General features: G+C 36.8%; 2 protein-coding genes across 2 annotated transcripts in view; one reads left to right on the forward strand and one right to left on the reverse strand.

Moving 5' to 3' along the window:
* Positions 1-6,437, forward strand: part of TRMT2A (tRNA methyltransferase 2 homolog A (S. cerevisiae)) — a gene marked incomplete at its 5' end in the record, with an annotated part of 6,677 nt that extends 240 nt beyond the window's left edge. Inside the window, 11 exons of the mRNA XM_010087402.1 lie at positions 1-152; positions 876-984; positions 1,445-1,626; positions 2,534-2,648; positions 2,903-3,018; positions 3,552-3,663; positions 4,059-4,181; positions 4,796-4,871; positions 5,377-5,493; positions 5,711-5,807; positions 6,143-6,437. The exon at positions 1-152 is cut by the window's left edge and continues 240 nt beyond it. Of these exons, the coding sequence (XP_010085704.1) occupies positions 1-152; positions 876-984; positions 1,445-1,626; positions 2,534-2,648; positions 2,903-3,018; positions 3,552-3,663; positions 4,059-4,181; positions 4,796-4,871; positions 5,377-5,493; positions 5,711-5,807; positions 6,143-6,437 (1,494 nt within the window). The remainder of the gene's footprint in view (positions 153-875; positions 985-1,444; positions 1,627-2,533; positions 2,649-2,902; positions 3,019-3,551; positions 3,664-4,058; positions 4,182-4,795; positions 4,872-5,376; positions 5,494-5,710; positions 5,808-6,142) is intronic.
* Positions 6,438-11,802: 5,365 nt separating this feature from the next.
* DGCR8 (DGCR8 microprocessor complex subunit) lies at positions 11,803-23,430 on the reverse strand. The gene is made up of 13 exons (XM_010087401.1): positions 22,708-23,430; positions 22,101-22,263; positions 20,497-20,639; positions 19,506-19,788; positions 18,653-18,850; positions 17,208-17,309; positions 16,667-16,765; positions 15,481-15,563; positions 14,199-14,299; positions 13,626-13,732; positions 13,280-13,407; positions 12,528-12,641; positions 11,803-12,218 (listed from the first exon to the last, which is right to left on the reverse strand). The coding sequence occupies exons 1-13, from the start codon at positions 23,428-23,430 to the stop codon at positions 12,135-12,137; spliced, it is 2,328 nt and encodes a 775-aa protein (XP_010085703.1). The 3' UTR covers positions 11,803-12,134.
* Between the last annotated feature and the right edge of the window lie 690 nt (positions 23,431-24,120).

The following is a 24,120-nucleotide window of genomic DNA, read 5'->3' on the forward strand; positions in this document are numbered from 1 at the left end:
CAGGGGGAGGCGAAGCGGGCGGCCCCCGGCGGAGAGGAGCCCCCGAGCCGGCAGATTGCGGACGTGGTGACCCCGCTGTGGAACGTGCCCTACGAGGAGCAGCTGGCCAGGAAGAAGCAGGAGTGCGAGCAAGTGCTGCAGAAGCTGACCAAGTAATGCCTGTTTGTGAGGCTGCTGTCGTGGGTATACGGCTTGACCTTCTCATGGGGTATAGCGAAATTTGCACAAATTGCTGTCTCTAAAATAAAGTCAGAGGTAGGTCAGAAACCAAGCCCTCTGACAAAGCCGTTAAAAGATAATCTGCGATGCTAGGACCTGAGCGCTGTTCTACCCGAGAGAACTATGGCTGTTCTTGGTCAGCCTCGAAAGGTTGTTAAATGAAGGGGCATCGTTTTAATTGTGAGGTCTGTTGTCCCATGGGCCTAAGCAGAAGGATGTTTGTGCCCTTAAAGTGCAAAAAAAATTGGCAATGTCAAATGGTATAAGAGGTAATCAATCAGTAGAGATGGTAAATTACTGTTAGGATTTTCTCTTTAAAAATCCCCTCAAATTTTTATGCCTGGTCTTTGTAGATTAAAGTATCACTTTTCTATCTCTTGCCTTACTCACTTATGTAGATAAAATTGGCATTCTTTTCATGCGAAGGTACATTGATAAATCTGGTACATACCTTTATAACTAACTCATTGTTTGAGGTTACGGCTCTTATAAAGTTAACGAGGGTTGGACTGTTAAAAAATTATTCTGGAAAAAATATTCTTCATCTGATAATCTGATACATTTTTATGCCCTATATAAAAAAAAAAAAGTTGTGCAGCTATAAGCCTCAGTTTTTCTAAATGCATACTTTACAATTTTGTTTCTGATTTGGGCAGGGAAATAGGAAATAACAACAGAGCTTTGCTACCTTGGTTGTTCCTGCAGAAGCAGAAGTATAATAAATTGTGTTGCCCAGTAGAGGGAGTGAAAGCATCGCCGTTACAGGTAACGTATCCTAGGTAAAGTATGGAATGGGGTTAATTAATTTAGGGTTAAGCTTGTTACTTGGTCTTAAGAGACAGTGGGCAAACTGAGTATTAGACTCCTTGTAATGAATCATGAATTTAAGATGTTGCCTTTCATGTAAATACTGTGTGGAAATATTTACAGGAAGCAGAATAGTTACAGTTAACTGGATATTCTACCTTTAAAATGATTATGCTGTCCCTGCAAGCTTGTGTTGTAGGGCAATATTTTGCTCTTTAAATAACAAGACTTACTAATACTTTTTCATTATTACTGTTGGTTCTCATATATCAAAATCTATGAATATCTTCCCCATGAACTAAATGTCCTGTGTCCATTTGCAAATACGTTTAACCATAGGAAGGTTGTTTCAGGAGAAGCTTGGCATGTACAAATAAGTGCTGTGTAAATATCTTACCTCACTTTATTTTAAATCTAGACTGAATATCGCAACAAATGTGAGTTCTTGATTGGGATTGGTGTAAATCAAGAAGACAAAACTGTGGGTTGTCGTCTTGGCAAATATAAGGGTGGTACATGTGCTGTAGTGGAGCCATTTGATACTATTCACATTCCCGCTATTGCCAAAAAAGTAGTAAAAGCTTTCCAAGACTACATAAGGTGAGCATAAGTAAAATGAGATATCCGTAAAGGTTTTGATGTCTTACTCAAAAATATTTATAAAATTAAATATCATGAAACACTTAGTGTTTGTTCTGAGCTTTAATACCTAAGATCTGCCAGTCTCAATTGTTCGCAAATCTTTGATGCTTACATCTTGTGCCTAGATCACTGGGTGTTATTCCCTTGCTCTTGCTCAGCTGTTCTGAGATGGAGGGACAGATCCCTGCCAAACACAGCTTTGTTGCACGCAATGATAAGATGCATAAGTCTACAATAAAAAGTGTCTGTTACATGAGAGTTTCTTCCGCTACGTGTAAGGAAATACTTAGAAAAAGGCTTTTTAAAGGAAGAATTTGAATAACAAAGTTTAATTGCTTCATTGGATGAAGAGAAGAATCATCCTACAACAAGGAATAAAACAAAAGTTGTCAATTTAAGCAACAATACTTTTTAGAAAAAGGAGTGGTTTCTTTAAAAGGCAATTAAATCCTCAAAAATGGAAACCTCAGAAGAACCATGAAGATGGAAAGTTTGAACTTGGTATGAAGCACAGAAGCCAATGAAGGCATTATAAAAAGTTGTGTCATTCTCCGAATGCAGCAAGAAGCTTCCTGTATCCTATCTATAACTTTGGATGGGTTAAAAAGGGTAAGAGGATTGTGAGAAGTAGGGACAGATTATTTTGTATTGGGAGATAGGATCTATTCATCAGTCTATTTTTTTTTTTCCTCTTTTCTTAACCCAGATGTGGAAGTCATTCTTTTCTTGCCAAATCAGTGTAGCCTCCGTTTGTACTTAACATTTTTCATCACTTTGCATGATAAGCTTTTGTTTCAATAAACTGTTGAATGTTATGCAAAAAAAATAGTTCTCTGTTAAGTAACTGAGCTTCTGAAAATTGCAGGTCAACTCCTTACTCGGTTTACAGCCCAGAAACCTATGAAGGTCACTGGAAACAGCTCACAGTCCGTACCAGCAGGAAGGGCCACATCATGGCAATTGTTTATTTTAATCCTCAGGTATTTAAGTTGATATATAACATGCAGCCCAGACACACAGTTTTTAAATGACGTAAATTTGATTTTATGAATAGTGCATGCAAAAGAAAAATAGAATAATGACTTGGTGTAGTTTACCTTGTATTACTACTCTTTTATTGAGGCTAACCTGAGACATGGAAATTAACAAGTAACTAGTATGCTTATAGAAGGTATACACTCCATAATAAGTCACTAAGATTATTATTGTCCTTTCTTTCAAATGAAACCTTTAGAAATTAAGCAAAGAAGAGCTAGCTGACCTGAAAACCTCTCTGGCAAAATACTTCACAGAAGGGATGGGAAAGGACAGTGGTGTTACTTCTCTGTACTTTGTGGAGGAAGGACAAAGGTAAGGGAGTTGACTTTGCTTTGGGGGATTTTGGTGGTGTTTGGATTTTTGGTGTTCGCAACAGAAGAGTAGGCAGCACTTCCACACCACCATTTTTGTCATAAAAGTAGCAGCAGCATTACTAATTTGTTGGACAGTTATTTACCTTTTCCACAAAAGACTCCTGAAACTTTTTTCTCCTGTGGTGTTCACTGGATAAAGGCAGGTGGAGTTTCAGTGGGTGAACCCACTACTAGCTGCTGGCTGTCAAGCTGTATTAGTGTTTGCTGCAGTAGATGGATATTTATTATTATCAATACGTGACTTCTGCCTCCTTTCTTCCCTGTCTTACGTGGTTTTTTTTAATCTCCCCCACCTCTTTCACAGAACACAAGGCTCACATTACACCTAAATTCACTATAAATTACTGCTTAGTATGTAGTACTACAATGTTTAAGATGACTACAGCTTTGGTAAAATTGGTAACAAACATGTCTGTCTTCTTTATTTTTTCCTTTTAATTTTGTCTCCCTATGCCTTGCCTCCCTCATCAGGAAATCTCCCAACCTAGAAGACTTGCCTTTGGAGCATGTGGCTGGTGATAAGTACATATATGAAGAACTTCTTGGCCTAAAGTTTAGAATTTCTCCTCATGCATTTTTTCAAGTAAGGATGATATGAATTTGCTAATTTAACTGGATTTGCACTGATGCCTTTCAGCTTGGCTAATGCTGTGTACCAAGATATTATATACGTAGAGATTTAATCTTTTATATATTTGGGGTGATTGAATACCTTGAGTATTACGTTTGGCTGTAAAAACAGAGAATGAGTGCTGTTAGGGGGGCATGTTGAGACAACTTTTTTCTTTTTACTAGTTCAGTATCATTTGCCTCCTACTGAATGGCAGCCTTTATGTATACAGAACATGCAATAGCTAGTCAGGTATATGTGAAGTTGATTTGTTTCTTAGAGAGAAAGAAAACACACTTTCCTAAGACTCACAAAAACAGATTTACTGTTTATGAAGAAGCAGACCTATTTGACATGTAATTTCACAGGTAAACACACAAGCTGCAGAAGTTTTGTATACTGCCATTAGGGAGTGGGCACAACTGAGCCAGGAGAGCACCGTACTGGACATTTGCTGTGGTACCGGAACTATTGGGATTTCATTGGCAAAGGTAACTTCTCTTCCTGGATATAATCTCCCTCTAACAGATGCAGATCTATTGTTTAGCTTACAATGAAAGAAAATACTTGATGTGCTTGCAATGAAATATATCTTATTTTTTTTAAACTCATTTGTAATTAAACTGCCTGCAGCTGCTTTACCAGATCGTTATGAAAGCTCACCCTTGTGTTGAGCAGCCTAAATTATTTTGAAACAAACTTGGTGAAAAGAGGCAGTAGTTCTGTAGGATAGCCAAAATTTACTAGAATCTGTCCACTTAGGAAATGAGTAACTAACATTTCTTATATAATTCTTAGAGCAGAGCTTGCTAGAGCATATAAGGAAGTCTGCCCCCCCCCCCAAAAAAAAAAGAAATACTCGAGTATAATTGGAGTCTGTCACATACAGGTTGGGATAAATGGTGTTCATCCCACAATTTCAGTCTAAAAGTCCCTATTTATTTATACAGGTCCCTTCTCAGCCCTCTTTCTGGCTGCAAGGCAGCAATTCTCTGACGAGGTACTAGTCACCATTCATGTACAGTAGCTGATTGCTGATGCTATGAATAATGGTGAAATTTACATTTACTTACCACAGATGGATCTTTTTCCCTTGATCCTATAGAAAGTAAAGAAGGTGATTGGAATTGAACTCTGCCAAGAAGCTGTGCAGGATGCCAAAGTGAATGCCCAGATTAATGGTTAGTTAAGCTAAAATGCAAAGATCTTTGTTTGTTAAGATGTACAGTAGTTGTATAGCTAGTTTCTGTTATCTAAGCAGCTTGGAATTACCTGTTGTTGATAGTTATCTTGTCCATGTTAAACATTTAATCTCTCTTGAAAACAAATACCATGTTAATCTGTGAGATCAGTTTTCCTGTTTACTAACAGCTATCTTTTTTTTTTCCTCCAAAATTAAAACATTTCAGTGTAGAAATGAGCTGAAGCCACAGTAACCCTCATAAATAAACCATTATCAGGAGCTATTTTTTGTGGGGTTTTGCTTTAGTCCAGATAATGGAAGATGCTGAGGTTACTGTTTAAATTATCTGAAGTACCAGTGATTGTTTAAATTACACTGATTTCAGGGTAGACGAAACAATCTGCAGTTTCTAAGGCATCAGAACTCAATATCCCATCTGAGTGTACTGAAAGTTGCTTTGACCAGGTAAGTACTCTGATACCATCCTTTCATTTTTTTTATAGAACTGAATAATATTGAATTTCATTGTGGGAAGGCTGAAGATATTGTTCCTTCTCTAATTAACGTATTGGCTCCTCAGAACCTGATTACTATTGTAGATCCCCCACGAGCAGGACTGCGTAAGTTTACCTTCTCTGAAGTCTGTTCTCCTAGTGGGAGTTTGGTGAACCCAAGAAAGCACCAAAGGAATAAATTAAGTGGGAGGCTTTGGGTACAGCTTGAAGCAACTGGGCAGGGCAGCAGTTTTGTTCATGCTGGAGTGTAACCTGGAATTTCTCTGAGAGTCTGTTGATGCACACAGAACACGTAAACAGCTGGTTTGGTTTTATTATCTAGATTCCAAGGTAATTCTTGCTATTAGAAGAGCCGAATATCTGAAGAAGCTTATTTATGTATCCTGCAATCCCAGAGCCGCAATGAATAACTTTGTGGAGTGAGTATTTCTCGTGTTTATTTAACTAAGTAAATGTGTTGAGAAGAAAAATATGTGCTTCTTGGTGAGGGGGGACAATTGTTGGATTTTTATTTTAAAGCCATAGTCGTTGAGGTTCACCTTTCACCAGAAGCAGCTGACACAAGCTACAACAAGCTACATAGCAAGCTTGTAACTGTACTGCCCCATTTGCAAGTAATAACAGAAATAGTAGGGGTGGTGAATTAACCTAGCATGAGGCTTGGGGTAGAAAAACCTTTCTTAGAAGAGTAGCAGTGATGAATAGTATACTAAAATGCCAATAAAGTTCTTCCTCCCCTTTCTTTCCCATCAAGCCTCTGCCGGGCCCCTTCCAACAGAGTCAAAGGAGCCTCCTTCCGTCCGGTTAAAGCCATGGCTGTGGATCTCTTCCCTCAGACCAGACATTGTGAGTTACTGATATTCTTTGAAAGGGTTGACTATGCAAATGGAAGCGCAGCTGAAGCAACGCCTGCTGCTACTCAAGTCCCGACAGCAGGATGTGACTCAGGGTGCTTGGATGGCACCAACCCTTCCAGCACTGATGTGAGCCAGGCATGTTCTGTACATGCAGATACTGCACTTGAAGAGGGGAATCCACTTAACTCCTGAGAGACACTTTCCGGAAGCTACTTTTGCCTGTTAACTGCTTCAGTAACATTGTTTCTGTAACATCCAGGTAATAAATCTCTCTACAACAGAGTAGTTGCAAGGCTTTCAAGTTATTTCATCATATTTAAGTTAAATGTTATTAAGTACTATTAGGCCAAATCCTGCTTTTCTCCTCCTGCCTTCAGGGGGGAATTTAGGTGAAGTAATACAGACGGTGGTCTCACTCTTTAAACTGTTGAAACATAGCTTACATAAACTGTTCCACAACTATATGCAGATACAACTATTTGAAAACTGGGCTGATTTTTAATGCAACACCATCCCTTCCAGGGTGAGTATAATACACGGTACCCAAAGGGTTAGTGAATAGCTGCTATTTATCAACAACTCGGCAACGGAGCAGTAAAGAGGATGCTGCAGACAGAATGAACACAGTATTTAATTTCCAAAGCAGGTAATCTTGTTACAAGGACCCGTAACTGTCAGGACTAACATTTTTCAGCTCTGCTAGTCTGTCTGAACAGGGCAGTATCTTTTGAATAAGCTAGTAAAGATGTAGCAATCTTGAAACTTCTGTAAATAATTCACGTACTTAATCTTTACTAGGAAGCAACAAACTCATATTCTAATAAAAATGCTACAATTTCCACAGATGACATCAGTTTTATTCTGAGACTGTAGTGTCACTGACAGTACAACACAGGCTTTCTTAGATCATTTCCTACAATGTACAAGTAAGGCCAAGATGACTTCACTCTAGGCATCCCCTCACCAGTGAAAACTTACAGCCAGAAATTAACTGTACAGACACCAGTCCCAGCCACCCATCTTGGCAGCAAGAAGACAGACTCCTTAATTTTTGATAAAGATGCTCATTTTCCTCTCAGACTGTTAGTAAGTCTGCTCAGTGGATACCTTCAGTCAGTCACGTGCCTCCTATGTCCCACTGATCTCTAGGAAGCTCTGTAGCCCCACTGTGACCTTGTGATCCTGTTGTAGCTTTACAAAGGCCACCCTCAGCCTCCTGGGAAATACATTTACAGAAGGGTGATGTGTAATTCAGTGATCACTGAAGAATGAAGAAGCAACAGGAATATTACCTCAACTTAGTCAGTTTCTGAGGTTATAACTGAAGTATACATTTGGACACAGTGCTTCTTTCTACCAAACCTCGGCCTTAGATTCAAAATTACGTTATCTCAGGTATCTTCCCAACTGTTTTACTTGGAGCCAGCCCTGTGTAGCAGGAGAAAAAGGCTGTTGTATTTAACGCAAAACCTTAACACAGTAAGCACGTATTGCAGACACTGAGGTCATGACAGTGAACACTACTTAACTACAACACCTAGCACCTTTAGCTGCACTTCCACCGGATGTTATTGGGTATGACAACAAGCCAGGCTGAGATTCCTACCCTTGCACAAGTTGGTCTCCAGTCTGGAGTCACACTTCCGTACAGCTGCTCAGCACCCAGCATTAATTTCACAGATTGCGATCCACACTACAGCACAGACAATTATACTGACTGGTAGAAGAAAGAACCACTTCAAATCTCAAGTTACTGAACATACTCCTAATGTACATTTAACAAAGACTCAACAAAAAAGTCTACTGTTCTAGCACCTGGGCTTGCTGATGTACCTCCCTTTCCAGTGAGGTAGGCGTGTGACAACAGGCACCAAAACCAGCAGCTTTGGGTTGTGGCATTTCCAGCCATGCCATCACTTCAGTAAGAACACAAACTCCAAGAAAAACTTTTAATTCAATTTCATTCCAAGTGACGTCTAACCATGGAAACATTCAATTCCTTACCAAAAAAAGTGATAAAACAAGTACTTCCATGATCAACAAGCCTGTACTGGTTTAATTTCTATTTAAAAATACCTATAGGAACCAAGGAGTAGAATTTCCTTTTTCTAAATTTGTTTAAGCTATCTTAATACTGATCACACTGGAGCATTTTATAATATCAAACTTTATTGCTCAAAACTAATTGTCTGAAAAATACACATGTAGTACTCAAAAGACCAAACACATAGGATTATATGATTGTGCATAAAAAAAGCAAGCAGAGGCTCAGTGAAAATGAGGCTTTATAGTTGTACCAATTCAGCACTGGCATCAAGCAACTGCACCCAATACAATTCATACAGCAACCACTATTACCTACTTGGGCAATAAGAATGACTTTTGTTTTGTTTTTTTCACTTTCCTTTCTCCGTTACACAGCAGAACACTGTAACCGATCATTTCATTTGGTTATCAACAGCATGGCTTCTTGCACTTCACATTTATTCCCACGGAAAGTTAGGAGGCTATCACTTCCTGAATTTTACTCCAGAACCAAAGTACAGTCTAGAGAATTAGTAAGATAATCATGATGCTTTTAAATACTTGGATGTTACAAATATATTTGTATAAAGCCTAACAGCATCACAGGAAAATGGAAGTTTACATACAACAGTTAAGTTTATGCATAATAGTCTTTCCAAACTTCTGAGTACCCAACTACTTCATCAGTTTTGTTTAATAAATACGTAAGAAAAAGCTGGATCACTGGTGTTTAAATAGGTAGCATCTGACTATTCACTGGAAGTCACAGTAAGTTTTCCATCAGTACCATAACGATTTGAATGCACACTAATTTAATCCTTAAAATCAATATACCACACTTTTGTCGAGAAGCACATAATATGCAAAGCAAAAACTGTCTAATTCCCAAAGGATGGAACAGTTCTTAAAAATACACTCCACCCCTATAGAAATACCCATCCTCCTCTGGACACAGAAGGGATAAATAACAACGATCAGTGACAAAAGCAGCAGTTGTTTTATGCATTCATACAATCAAGATCTAAACCTTTACAGCCAATTGCCTAGAAAACACACAAGAGTTACAAGACAAGTTTAGGATACATCTTGAATCACACCATAAGTGTTCATGCAGAAGCTGAAGTTAATGCAATGATCTATCCTCTATCACAGCAGCTCGTGCTTATGTGCAAATGCAAGACTGTTACACTCCAAACAATAGTAAACATTAAAACACAAGAATACTTCACAATGACATAAACAGCAGTTAAGTTGTTTGTTCCAGCAGTTATTGCGCTATTTTCTGGACATCTCTCCAGTTAAAGGCTGCAGCAAGGTCTAATACCATCTTTTTTTGTTTGTTTTTGTTTAGAATGCATAATATACGTTCTAGGCTTTGGTTCACAATGAAATCTCTGGATGTTTTCATTAAGGGCAATGGTCACCTTGTGATTCTGATAGTGGCAGACTGAGGTAATACAGCAATCCTCTCAAAAATAATAAAAACAAATTTGTAAGCGAGGCATCTATGGATATTCTGCAGGTGACCTGCAAATGCATTGACATTCTGATTTCAGAAAAATAAAAAGATCTACATGGGTGATTTGTCTTTTACAGTGCCATCCAAGTACAGATTTTTCTGCTGAAAGCATATAAGCTGAAGTAAAACCTACCTAAGAGAGTAATACATTTAGGCATAGAAGATTATAAGCCCTGTCTTTACGAAAAACAACAAAAAACCCAACAAAATGAGAGACAAACAGTAATCACTGCTTGTCACTACTGCACCAATATTATATACCTTCAAAAGATGGAGATTTATTAAAGCTATACAAAAAAAAAGCAGAGGCAGTGTTTTTTTGTTTTTGTTTTTAGATAGGCCACTTCTTTAAATAATAGTTTATGTATAGTCTTCCAACTACCCGTATCCTGTTATAACAGGATTACAACTTGTGGAACAGAAAAGCTAAATATATTAATAAAAAATGGGTGAATTCTTATTTGCAGAGACCTCTGAGCACATCACTCAAACACAGAAACAGGTAAGATCCAAGACTCTTCCTGTTTAACCTCAAACATTATATGCAACATATTAGAGACCATTAGTTTGAGATATAAATTAAAATCCACTTATTTCCAAAATAATGATTGGTGATATTAAAAGGAGGTCTTACAATACTAATGCCAATATTGTTAAAATCCAGTAGGCACTAAATTCATTATACTGCAGCACTCCATATGTAACATGGTAAAAAAACCAAAACAACACAAACAAAAACCAAAACAAACCCTCAAGCCCCCAGATCACTGTCCAGGTAAATACCAGGAGCTGCAGCAATTATAAAGAACTGACCTCTTTCACTCCTACAGGAGTGTAAAATATTTATCCAAGTACAACTCTTGGATAAATCACTGAAGCCCTATCACCAGCTTGGTTTACACTCTTTTAAGAGCTAACCAAGGAACCCATAAAAATGGTTCTAAGAGAAAACTTACTGCAATCACCCAGTAAAGAACCCCGTGTGAAGAATGAAACCCACAAAGCAGTGCTTTCACACAGCCAAAACTATTTCTTTTGTGCTTAATTTAATAAAGCCTCAGAAGACATAGTGAGTGCTGCCTGTTTCCTAAGACTGTATTTCATAATAGTTGCATATTTGTGATTTTCTTATTTATCAGTATAACCTGTTATGGTCTCATTCTACTCATTACTCTATGTCATATTCCAAATCTACATTCTAATTTCCAATGCAGAAGTTACACTTTTTCTTTAAAAACTAAAAATGTAAATAACAAAGTAAACCAAAAAACTTCTTAAAAAACTGAAATTGCTGCAGTTATTTCAGATTTCTCAGGGTTTTTCAAAAATTCTTTGCTTTTGTGGTGTAAATTCATAGACTTATTTGTTCAAGTCAATGTATTCTGAATCCTAATAAATGAGAAATTGTTTTATTGCTGGAAGAAGGGAGTGGAAGGTCTTTAAACACCTCATTGGCAAAATATCTTGAGACTGTCAACCATCGTCAACTGCATTTTGGCTCCAAGCTTTGAAAACAACCTTTCAAATTATTTTTTATTTTAATCAAATAAATAGGGCCATATTTTCCCCTTTCAACTGATCTGTAAACTAACATAGGCTCCTTTCAATTAAAACAAAACCCAACAATTTTGGATATCCAGCTTGTAGCTCTTAACACTACCAGGTATACTTGTTCTTTTCAAGTATTAAAAAAAAAAAATCTGCATACTGTGATCTTGAATAACTAAGCCTGGCAGGAGACAAAAAACAGAACAAAAAGAAACAGCATTACTGGCCTAATCCTATGGCATTAGGAACATTGCTCATCACTGTCATGTATTTGTCACCAAAGTGTCTTTTCAGTGCATATTATTTTGTGCTGAAATGCAACAAAACTTTTCACAAAAATAGTTTTAGGCATGTTCATACAAGAAGACGTACATATATTTCTGTTATATATACATATATATGAATGTGTATATATAGATATAATATCAGCTTCAACCTGTACATAGATATTCTGAATTTCATCCTTAAAACACATCCCTTTCAAACAACATGGATGGCTTTCCAAGAAAAAGTGCTTGATTGATTTTATCCTGTGTGAACATGCCCATCCTCTGTGCATTTGCCCAAGTAGAGATATTTATGATCAATCCTTTAAACGTACATATCTCAGAGGTATTAAAAAAAAAGAAAATAGGAAAAAGTAATATTGCCCTGATGATGCAAAAAGAACAATGCATAACTGAAGCAGCTTGGATTTTAAGAGTTATCTTGCATTCTGCAGCAAACAATTTTTAAGTAATTGTTGAAAATCTAGTTTCTCCATTTGTGTTATTGCTCCCCACTTGTACATTTCCTCATTACACATCAACGGTACACAGAGGTTCACTACCAGGTTGAGCTGATTCCACTATTGTCATCTTGGGTTTCTTTCGTGTTTCCTCCTTAAAAAAAAAAAAAAAAAAAGAAACAAACCCCCCCACAGTCATAAAGAGAATATAATAAAGACCATTTTACAATTTTGAAATATTTCAGCCAAATTTATGTGCCAATCTTTGTGAAAGACTAACTTGTTCTACTGTTAAAAATAATTCACCAAAGTAGGTAAAATTAAGTTATAAGGCCGTTTAAAAGATTAAAACCTCTCTAAAAGCAGCCCCTCCCCCCAACAAAATCAAGTTTGCAAAAAATTTAGTAATTGGTAAGTCTGACCCATAGCATTCTTCTATAAACAGAAGAGAGCATCTACTCACTCTTTCTTGTGCCAATTTTTTCATTTCTTCCTGTAACTTGTTCAGGATGTGCAGATTTGGCTTGTTCTTTTTGGCATACTGCTGAAGTTCTATCACACTTTTATCAGAGGTTTCCTATTCAACAGAACCACAAGCAACAACAGATGAGGTTTTTTTTAATGGGGAAAAAAAAAAGTACATGGAGCAGAAGTTTAATCTGTGATAGCTGTACTTCCTTAAGGAATAACATATAACCTATTTAATATTTAACTAACTCCTGTAAATATATAATTTCAACCTGGAAGACGTGAGATTAACAGAATTATTACTGTCAGTGAATTTAACTAACTCCTGTAAATATGTAATTTCAACCTGGAAGACGCGAGATTAACAGAATTATTACTGTCAGTGAAGGCACCCAGCTTATGTTCTGGCAATAGCAAGGTATAAGAATCAATTCAGAAAAACTGAGATTGCTCATCAAATGCATACTGCTTTCACCATGACAGGGAACAACACTAGTATGCCAAAACAGATATTATTAGAGCTTTGTTGCAACTAAATAAAAAAAACACTTGAGATTGCTCATCAAATGCACACTGCCTTCACCATGACAGGGAACAACACTAATACGCCAAAATAGATATTATTAAAGCTTTGTTGCAACTAAATAAAAAAAACACAAAACAAAACAAACACCAAAAAAAAGAGAAAAATACAAAAGCAAAATTACAATCACAAAGTAGGTTACAATCCAACAAAATCATGTTCACCTGTTTAACCATCTTGCTACTCTCTCTACCATACATACGCAAAAGAGAGCCCCAATTTTTCACATGTGGATGCAGTAGCTGTAGGATTTTCTGAGAAGCTAATTGTTTCCCCACTCTTTTATTTTTGCCTGTAAAAATAATCATGAAAACGTGTCAATACTGGCACATTATATAATTAGACAAACAACAATATTTACTGAAGTAATTCAAAACTGAGATACCAGACAAGAGTAGAATAAGCATGTAACAAGCTAGACAGCTGAACAAGCACCTACAAAATGGACAACAGACAAGAACAGGGAAAAAGGAAGATTTTATCAGAGGTCACACTAAGTACTCTACTTACACCAGCCTCGCACCGTGTGCTTGCCACAAGTCATGACGTACTCGCTCTTCTGATTTTTACCAGGAATCACTTCAAACTTTATGGATGTATCCCCCATTCCATGGTTTCTTAAGCACAAATAAAACCAATAAGTAGTAATATCAGTATATATACATAAAATCAATATACTAAGTAAAATTACAAACAACTGAAGTGGTTGCAATTAGCTTTGAGAGTCATTGCGATGGAATTAAATACATTAATAATAAGCTTTAACACATTAAACAAGAGTTCTTTTTTAGATCTGCAACTTGACTTGAATGGAAAGGCAAGCCTGTATAAAAGAAAAGAAAAATAATATGTCCAAATGAAATCCCAATCTCAGAAGACAAGAGACATAAACAGTGAACATGAATTAAAGGAGGATACAGCATTAACCAGTCCAGTCTCACAGCCACAGTAAGTGCAGAAAGCTCGGCTAGCCCACATCCAAGTCACTGACAAACACTGGGGGTACCAGCAACCAAGCAAACAGTGGGCTCCGACCCAAACATCTGCACACAACAGAACTTGCTCTTTATTCTGCAGCCTTACCTTTTAAGGCACTCATGGAGAATCTGATATGGAGACAAGAGTCCAGCTTTACTGGTGAGTTCATATACCCGTGAGTCCTCAATACTGATATGGTTAAAATACTACAAAGGAATGGAAAAGGGTTATTGAGCTTTTATGCGAACAAAACCTTAATACTGTTCTTAACCCTCATTTCTCCTTTGCAACATTAAATAAGCTCTGTTACTTTGTGCTTAAAACTTAAAGTACTTTTAAATGCCTAATGGAGGCAGTTACCAACATCATTAAGACTGCCACGCTTAATCATGTTTGCAGGCCAAAATTTAAAGTATTCTTTTAACTCCAATTTTGTATTATAGTAGATGGACATAAAAATGACAATCTTATAAATTCTTTATCATCCTCTCTCCCTCAGAACAAGGTTATTTTATTTATTTTAACTAATTATGAAATGCTCCTTACCAAGATGTTGTGGTTTAATAACAGATAACGTAACAGTTATTGGAACACTTTGTATTTTATTTCAAAACAATAAGAAAATGCAGAGAATTTTTCTAATGACCATTTCAATAGTGCAGGGCATACAATACAGTTTTAAAGCAAGTGTAGAAACAAATCATTTTCTATTAGTATATTTTTTGAAATCCAAACATTCCTTTCAGGCTGATCACCGATTTTTCCTTTACTCCTTGCTGATGGTCTGTTACATGCTGAGTTGGGAGTGAATGTATCACTGATGAACTAGCTATTTAGCATTTCCAATACCTGAAAGAAAATATAGCACACTCTCTCCACTTAAAGAAATTTTTCCTTTAATTTTCTCAAATGTCACTGCTTAAAGTCTGCAAATTTAGCTGTCTGATCTGGCAATAAGTACTTTCACGATAAGTGAAAATGTCTCAGAAGCCTGGGCACATTTAGTCCTTTACTTGGTCTTCTAAGACAATCACAAAAAATGAGACAGCATCTAGCCCTGAAATTTTCAAGGCATCAACCAGAGGATTCTGGGAGCCGGGACAGTACAGGCAGTCTAGTGTCCTGGAACATTTCAGGTCTTCAGTGAGTGACCTGATACCTGAACAAGGAACTAGTTCTCTGCATCACAATACATTTTCTGATCAGTTTCAACACAAAAAAAAAGTATTTTCATCACCATAGATCTTGCTATAAATGAAGAATTTGATATTTCCATCTGTCTGAGAAAACAATGTTATGAATTGTTATTAATATTTCTGACATTGAAAGAGTAATGTTTTTAATAACAGACTCCAATAATGACAGCCAGCAAGCGAGAGTTTAGTACCTCAAGTTCTTCACTGTCTTTGGGCTTCTCCTCAGAGGTCTGTTTAACAAAGTCAGGAATAAGGATTTCCAGTGTAGCTCGAGCTGCAGAAAATTATTGAACATCTTGATTACATTTATTTTAAACAATGTTTGCAAAGCAAAACAAAAGAATTAAGCACTCTTTAAGCAAGCCTCAGATCTCCCCTAGAGACAGCCATTCATATTAAAGAACAACTTGGCAGATAAGATGGGTATCTTCTTTAAGTATATTTCCTTGCACTTTTTAAGGAAAAAAATTCTATTTGTTCAAGTTAATAATGAAAGTCTCACACAGCTAATTAAATTAAGAAACTGCTTCTTGCAAGTGCCTATAAAAGGAGAAAAAAAAATACAATCCAGTCCCATTTTAAAAGTGACAGAAAACCCTCATGACCTAAAATTAGAGAGTTGTTATCACCCCCTAGTTGTTACAGCTGAACCCCGGTACAGAATCACTAGGACACTCAGAACCCTAGTGTTGCACAAAAAGCAGACCCAGAATTTGCCTAAATTTCCAGAGCAAAATACCATTTTTTTTTTAAAATGCACAAACAATTCTGGGCTGGCTTTTGGTGATGTAGCTGCACTGACATATCGCACAAGTGCAGAAAGTACCACAGGTACATTACAGAACTTTACATTTTGAAAAGTTATTTTCTCTTGATCCTTGTGCTAAAGACATTTAAATCTGTAAAGCAATAAGAAGTTCTAAGGTGTCAGATACATTCTCATCTAATCTTAATTACAGACTTACATAATTAGAACTAATTAATGAAAACAAGTACTTGGAAATCAGTAATAGTTCAGTGCAATTGTTTTATTACCAGAAAGAGAACCAGAACAACTGAAAGCTGGAGGGTGGTTTTTTTTTTTTTTAAACAAAGAAGGGCAAAGAGTTATATTTTGCTAAAATCCATACACCAGGCATTTATATAGCAAGTGACAGTATAAATTTGTCTTATTGACAGAGACAGAAGCTCTTAACAGCTACTCAGTAGTTTATATATACTTTATATACACCAATAGTTTACACATAAGTTAACATCTGAAGTTTCTTCACGGTCTTCCCTCAGTACATTGTTGAGCCTAGGGTTGCCAGAAAAGTCTCAGAAATTAAAACAGATACACAATTCAGGAGTTGGTATCAAGAAAGAAAAAAATGTTACCAGCTTTATTCTTGGCAAGTTTTTTGCTGCTGGCAGTTCCTGCCCCATAAGTTACTCCATCAATAATCACTGAGGCTCCAAAAGGTTCACTTGGGTTCTCTGGAAATGGAGGAGGACAGAAAAAGAAAGCTTTTCAGAACTCCCAATGTAAAACACTCATCACAAACATGAAATACCACCACTATCAAGGTTTGTTTTCTTCTTCATTTCAGCTTCAAGAGGGATGGAAATAATTTCTCTTCAGAAAGACTAAAGAACTGCTTACTCCAGTGGAGAAAAAACATATACAGCTTTTCATTAACAGATACTTACCACCACGTACTTTTATTTTTCTGAACTAAGAACTTTTACATTTTAAGAGATAATTTGTTATCTGCTAGAATTCAAATGTTAATTCCAAAGCTTCTGCATCACTAATACAGTGTAAATACAGGAGCTACACATGCCAATATTGACAATTCAGTTACACTATATAATGCGTATATAGGAATATATTCAAAATAGCATGTAATCGATTAAAAAAACAACTTAATAGACTTACCACATTCAAAGAAATTGTAAACAGGGCGAACCTTTAGGACTCGTTGCATATATTCATGCAGTATGCAAACTTCAGATTTCCCATTGGGATTAATGACAAATTCTATAAAAAAAGATGGGGAGAGGGGAAGACAGATAAGTAATCCCAGCCTTTAATTTCTACTACAAATAAATAAATAAATAGGTTACAAGCTACAAGGGATATGTGCCTGCTCAAATTAAATGCAGTGCTGTTGAATCAGTCATGGATGACCTCAAAAGTCCATTTTCTCTGAAAAAGTATTAAGTCTGAGAAATTTCTGTTAACATCTGGAAGTGCTCTAGTTGTGAGCTAAGTCAAATATTCTATATTTAAGGTTTGTAGTCCTATGGTCTCTGGACCTCTACACACAGCATTTTTGGCAGCTGATGTCAATTAGAAATCCTCTAAAACATTCCTAAACAACAGGCCTGTAGGCTTCAAATTCACAAACCAAATCACTCTTGTTTTTTTTCCCCTCCCTGAAATTCTGTTCAGCAAGCAACAGATGAGGTCACTGTCCCCTTGCCCTGAAGATACTCTTTTAAAAGTCTTTTTTTTCTTTTTTCTCTGCAACAGTATTGTTAGGCAAGAGCACAAAACCTGCCTCAGCAGGCACTATGGCAGCATTAGAGAAAAAGTTAAGGCCTAGACAGATCAAGGCCAAATAAATCCTTAATTTAGGTGGTTTCAGTGTGGCTCTAAACCTAGAATTTAAGATTAAGTGTATTAACTAAGAATCCAACTGCACCTCCCTGTAAACAGAGAATGGTCAATATGCAGCTCATAAGCTTTAATTCCGCTAAGGTGAAGAAACCCAGAAACATGTCAACTTACAAAACAAGAACAAAACCCAAAGCACAGGCCTACGGATATTTTAAAACTCAGACTGCAGTTAAACATACTACTGTGGCTACACAGCCAATACAGATAAGAGCTAATTCCCCCCTTCTCATCAGACATGATATCCACTCCTCACACCACAAGACACAACTGCACACACAATTCTTCCTTAACTATTTCTGTCAAATTGCTTTAAATTTGTATTTTTCATTGTAGGTTTTAATCTGAATCAATTTGGCATTTGTAACCAGTCCCTAATTTGAGACCAGTTAGAACTGGCACAGAACAGAGCAGGCAGTAGCACTGAGGGACCTCGCAGGAGGGTTTTCAGTAAAAACCAACAGTAAGAAGTAGCTGAAGGTAGTAACCAGCTACCAGGACTGCAACCTTAAATAAACATCCTTTCATTTGGAAATACTCTTTTTAAAAGGAAGTATATTTTGACAGTATTTTTATTTTAATATGTAATATTCTGGAAGAAGAAAGTGGACTTATTACAGGATATTTTTTTTTTCTTCAGACAAGCTTAGAATTGTAATTAGTCTTTGATGTAGAATATTTGAACTATAGGTAGACAAACTAACCTTTCTTTGTAGGTGCATCTTGCACAGACAAGGTAATGAGTTTCTGATTGGCAGGCAGAATAGGCCGCTCTGATTCTGCCTGCTTCCGCTTCATTTCACGATTGAATTGCCGTCTCTCAGCCCAGGTCCTAAATTTTTTTACGGTAACTTGTTCAAAGTCAAAACGCTTTTCAAGATAGCGTCTAAAATCTTCCAGATCTAAGAAACAAAAGAAAGTTACTCTCTCTACCACTGAGCAAGAATTAAGTTCACTATTTCCACTGTTTTAAACATTTTATAATTTTTTTTTAGACAAGGAGCAATGTGGCTTTAGCTCACCTACTCAAGCTTAAGATGCTATCTTATACTAACAGAACTATTTACAAGTTTTCCTGTTACTGGGTCAAATGCAAAACATTTGTGCAAACTAGGAAACAAAATTATAAAAAAAGAACATTTTATTCTATCACTTGAAGATTTTGCTAAGCCCTAACCAGCATAATACCCAACACAATTTATAACAAAGCACTAGTAATTGTTCTACTGCATCACCTACTCATCTTCTCATTACCTGAAGTAAGGTACACAGTGAGTAACAGCACTTAGCTATTAGCCTCAGGTTCCTGAGGCCAAAGCTGACTATTGTTGCCTATCTATTAAATGCTGTACAATGAAACACTATATAATGATGATCCATGAATTCCATGAATACCTGCTGGCCCCTAAACAGAATTTAACACACTCATTTTCACATGCAGAGTACTTGATCTCAACTCAGTTTCCAAGTCTGGTACATGTCAAGTCTAAAGTACATGTACCCCAAATGCCACTCCTCCAACTCCAGCCAAGAAAAGACTCTACTTTCCATACATACCTACAGATTCATCTTTACATACTTCAACTTTGGCCTTAACTTGTCCTAAGGCTCCTTGTGCTGCGTCTCCACCTGAGGGGTCTTTGTCATCTAAAGGCCCAGAATCAGCAGCAGTAGAATCTGGTTCTTCTGTTTGGCAGTCCAGTTCTGAAGATTTATCTAGATGCTTTACAGGTGACACTTCCCCATTTGGGGTTATATCATTGTTTTGTTCCCTTTCCTCATTTTCCTTCATTTTCTTGTAATGTAAGCAGGGAATGCTACTAAGGGGAGGATCATGTTTCTGCAAATATAAAATAATACAGAAAGTTTCAATACCTGAAGGTCACCAAAACCAAAGGCAAAACTCAAAAACAAAAGATGTAATCAAGATGGAAGTTAGTTTATTTAGTCTAGGATCAAGCTTCTCTTTGGTCAGCAATCTTACTCTACCCAAGATCTGAGTATGTCCAACCCTATGGTATCTTGGCACTGTGTGACACTGACACTAACCTTCAAAGTGTGTTTGCCGTATTAGATCTAAACTATATTGTGTTCATGCTTTCATAAAATCCGTTGAGCTCTCTTGGGGTTTAAGCCCATTAGATTAAATTCAGTATCTGCGGATTCCTTGGGTTCAGGAACATCACATGCTTACTTCCGCAAATGGGGACCATAGGCCACAGCTCAGGCTAGTTTGTAGCTACAAATAAATGATCTAAATGTATCTCATGGTAGAATAAAACCAACACTTTGCAGCCATATGCTAGAACAACAAAGGCACCAAAGAAGAGCATTTCATTCACTTTAACTGCCAAAACTCATTGCAAAAATGGAAAAACAAAACACAGTAAGAAATATCATACTTTCAGAAATAGGAGAGTTTATTTTTCATATACCTTAATTCTAACACTGTAAAGAAGCCCACTAAAGCAGAAAAATTTCAACTGTTTGCAGAAACAGATCTAATTTTTAAATCTCAGCAAGTATTTAAATAATTGACAGCTCTCACCCTTATGCTTCCTGTTCCCAAGAAGTAAGGTCTAGACCAGGTAACAACTCTAGATTCTCTGTGCAGATATACAGGAATGACAGAGTTATGGAATGTCATGATCCATCCATCTGGCAAAGGTTCCGTAGGAGGGCGGCCACGACCTTTAAAGCAAAAAATGGCTTTAAACTTGGGTAGACTGCTTAGAACAGAAAAAGAATCAAAGGTTTTTTATTTTTATTGCTTTTCCTGTCTCAAAGGATAAAACAATGCTGAAACAAGACTAAAGAAATTTTGTAGAAAGATTTTGTTTTGCTTTAATAAAAAGGGCATATGCCTCTAACCCACCTTAAATCCTGCAAAATTACAGATTCCATTACATTTTCAACTGAAAAGCCATAGTAGCACTAATTTTTATACAGACCAATTTATTTAACCAGTGAATCTTCTCCTCTGTCTTTGTTATGTACTAAGTTTTATCATCACAAACACCACTATATTTAATGGAGAAGTCTTACTTGCTTTTGAAACAGTTAACTGAGTTTTCCATTGAAAACTGCTGCACTTGACACTCAGGAATAAATTTGTCTTGAGACATCAGCAAACCCACACACCCAAACAGCAATCAATGAGTTATGCTGCAAGCTAAGGCTTTCCTATTACATTTTTCAGCACACGCACAATACAAACCAGAATCAAGTCTACAAGCCTTTATACTTAAATATCTTAACCATCAAGAACACTACTTCCAGCAAACAAGACCGAAATTAGAGTACAATAAGCCAATACAGGGAATCACATAGCAAAAGAAACAATATTGCTGTAACATGCTCATGTTCACACTCAAATTAATAATGCATGGCCTCACTCCTATTCCAGAGATCAGGGAATGGTCCCAACTCCTCTCTACACCAGAAAACAGAGACCAGACTCATCTTACCTAGGAGCTTCTTGGCAATCCTGTGTTAGTATAAAATTTTGGAGGGAAAAAACTGATTGCTTTCTTATTTCAGAATATACTGAAGCTGCAAAATACTCTTCAAGAGCAAATTGAAATTTTAATTAGAAATCAGACTATTTTCAGTTACGTTCTTCTGGATTGGTTCACATTCTCAGCTCTTCTTTATTAGTAGTTTGTAACATTTACACATTGAAACTTGATAATCATAAGCCACCAACTTTCCTAATGATTTTTTTTATCTAGTATTGCATGCATAAAGACTTCACATTGAGCAATCTGAACAACAGAAGTTTTATATAACTAGAGTAGGAAGAAGTTCACAATCACGACAGTCTTCAGCAGTTTCACAGTATTGAAGACAAAAGAACAGATCATCCTTGTTCATCTCCCACCACTGAGGTAACATTCGTTACAACTGTTCACAAATACACACACTAAAATACACCCTCATCACATACAACAGATGAAGATCAAAAGCACTCCCAAAAAATCAACTTCACTGTTCAGGAATGTGAAAAATCATATCCTAGAGTAAGATGCCTTCACACAAGACAATTCTGAAACACATTAACTATTTCACAAGCTAAACTTTGCTGATATACTTTTGTTCTGCAGACATAAGTCACACACACACACAAAAGATATTTAGTGAATATTAACTTACTTTTAAGGACTGTTTTAATTTTGGTCATCATTGGCTGCACACTTGTTTCTCCATCAGACTGGTGGTCACTTTCACCACCATATTTCTCATTCTCTAGTCTCCTCGTTTTGGGTGCTCGAAGACCCTCTTCCAGCAGAGCATCCACATCATTATCAAAGTCATCCTGAAAGAGACTTCATCAGACACCATCCTTCTGGGTCTACTAACCTCCCTTTCCCCTTGCAAAGAAAACGTTTATATTTTCTCTATATACTTCCATACAGAGAGAAACTAGAAATTTCCAATGATCCTAGTAAAAAGACTGAAAAATAAGAAAATAAGTTCTTATAAAAACAGGTATTTTTCATGATAAAATGAGCTGCAATTGTGTAAGAAGCCTTTTAATTGTTATTTTTAAACAAGACTATAGAAGCTGCCACAACTCAAAGAAGTTCGACCAACATAATTTACAAAAGTTTTCAGCCAAAGTTCTGTCGCAGAAAATTCTGCATTTTTGATTCAAGTACTGCACATCTGTAGAAGAGACTGTTTCAGTGAGCATCTTTACATATATTTTTCTAGCCACTTGGAAACCTTTTACCCACCAAAAACCTGTGGATTTACTTACCTCATAGGAATAATTCATGGTTTCTTCATCCACTTTATCTCTTTGAACGATAGCTTTAGATGTGAACCCTCCTCCTTCTTCATCTATTTCCATCAAATTGTCGGTAAAATCTTCTAGCTCATCCAGAACTGCATATTCCACTCTTTTTTCCTGATCAATATCATTTTCATCATCCTTCTTGTCATCATTTTCACCCCCTATTCCTACAGCTTTACCATTATTACCACCAAAAGGACAGACATGCAAATCCCCATTGACATTATTAATATCAAAATCTGTATCTGCCTTATAATCTTGCTCAACTCCAGTGTACAGAACTTTCCTATCTTTGCTTTTGCAGCTTTCTGTAAAACTAACACTAATCTTTACATCTTTAAGTAACTTAAGATCTGGGGTGAACTTTCGAACTGAAGGTGCATGACGAGCAGTTCTTGGGCTTTGGTCACTATTGTTAGGGTCTACTATAAGACGACTTTTGTAGCAGGCAGATCCCTTTGTGAGCAGCTGTGTTCTGCAGATACTGTGCGTGTCCCCAGCAGGGGTATCTGACTGTCCATCACCACCAGAGCCAACGTCCATTACCTCTGCGTCACTGGACGTTTGCAGGGGAGGTGGTGGAGGCTGTTCGTTAGGCGGCAGAGGTGGGGGACAAGTATGATTCTCCACATTCATCTCTCTTGCAGGTTCTTTAGGGAGGGGTGGTACATTTTCATAGTTCTCCATTTTTAAAACTACTGTTTTTAAAGAAACAATGCTTTAATAAATGTTTATATCTGTATTCCTAACATGCAAAAGTCCATCAGGATTGGCTTATCATGTTCTATTCAATATGCAACACTGATGATTCAGTTAAGCTGACTACATTGTTCTTTTCATTAATGTAGACAGCTTTCAGAATCACTGTCTCAATTATTGGAAATCACAATGCATTCAGCTTAAATAGCTGAAGACTAAGACTGCATCTTCACTGGATAAACAGGTCTCCCTTTCTTCTTTCAACCTACAAGAAGAAAAAAAAAAAATCTTTGTCACAGAAAAAAAAAAAAACCCAGAAATAGTGTCCCAGGCAAAAAGATGTCACTCCTTCTGGCATAAATTTCAAGTAGAAGTAAGAGTGACAATTTTACAGGGAAAACAACAGGGTGTCTTGATACCATTTTGAATGAGGCTGAAATTAGATTGTTTTTACTGCTTGATCTGTACATCAGCAGAAGAATTTACTAACATATAATTGCCTGGATAACTTCTTGACTAACTCCGGTTAGCAGGCAAGGTATTAAGCATGGCATTCGTATGGACCAGACTAAAAACTGTGCATTTGGGGTGGACTCTCCCGTTATTTTAAAAAAACCTGGTATGTGAGCCATACTTACCCACACAGCAGAAAGGATAATTAGCTTACAGTTAAAGACA

The sequence above is a fragment of the Pterocles gutturalis genome, unplaced genomic scaffold (assembly GCF_000699245.1).
Source record: "Pterocles gutturalis isolate BGI_N339 unplaced genomic scaffold, ASM69924v1 scaffold9516, whole genome shotgun sequence".
In the NCBI taxonomy this organism is placed as follows: Eukaryota; Metazoa; Chordata; class Aves; order Pterocliformes; family Pteroclidae; genus Pterocles; species Pterocles gutturalis.

Excerpts from the sequence above, each read along its gene's own strand:
- DGCR8 (XM_010087401.1), bottom strand. The coding sequence starts at position 23,430 with ATGGAGAACTATGAAAATGTACCACCCCTCCCTAAAGAACCTGCAAGA. Across the intron at positions 20,640-22,100 it reads AATTAAAACAGTCCTTAAAA|GTCGTGGCCGCCCTCCTACG; the intron begins GTAAGTTAATAT and ends TTTGCTTTAAAG. Across the intron at positions 18,851-19,505 it reads ATGTAAAGATGAATCTGTAG|ATCTGGAAGATTTTAGACGC; the intron begins GTATGTATGGAA and ends TTTGTTTCTTAG.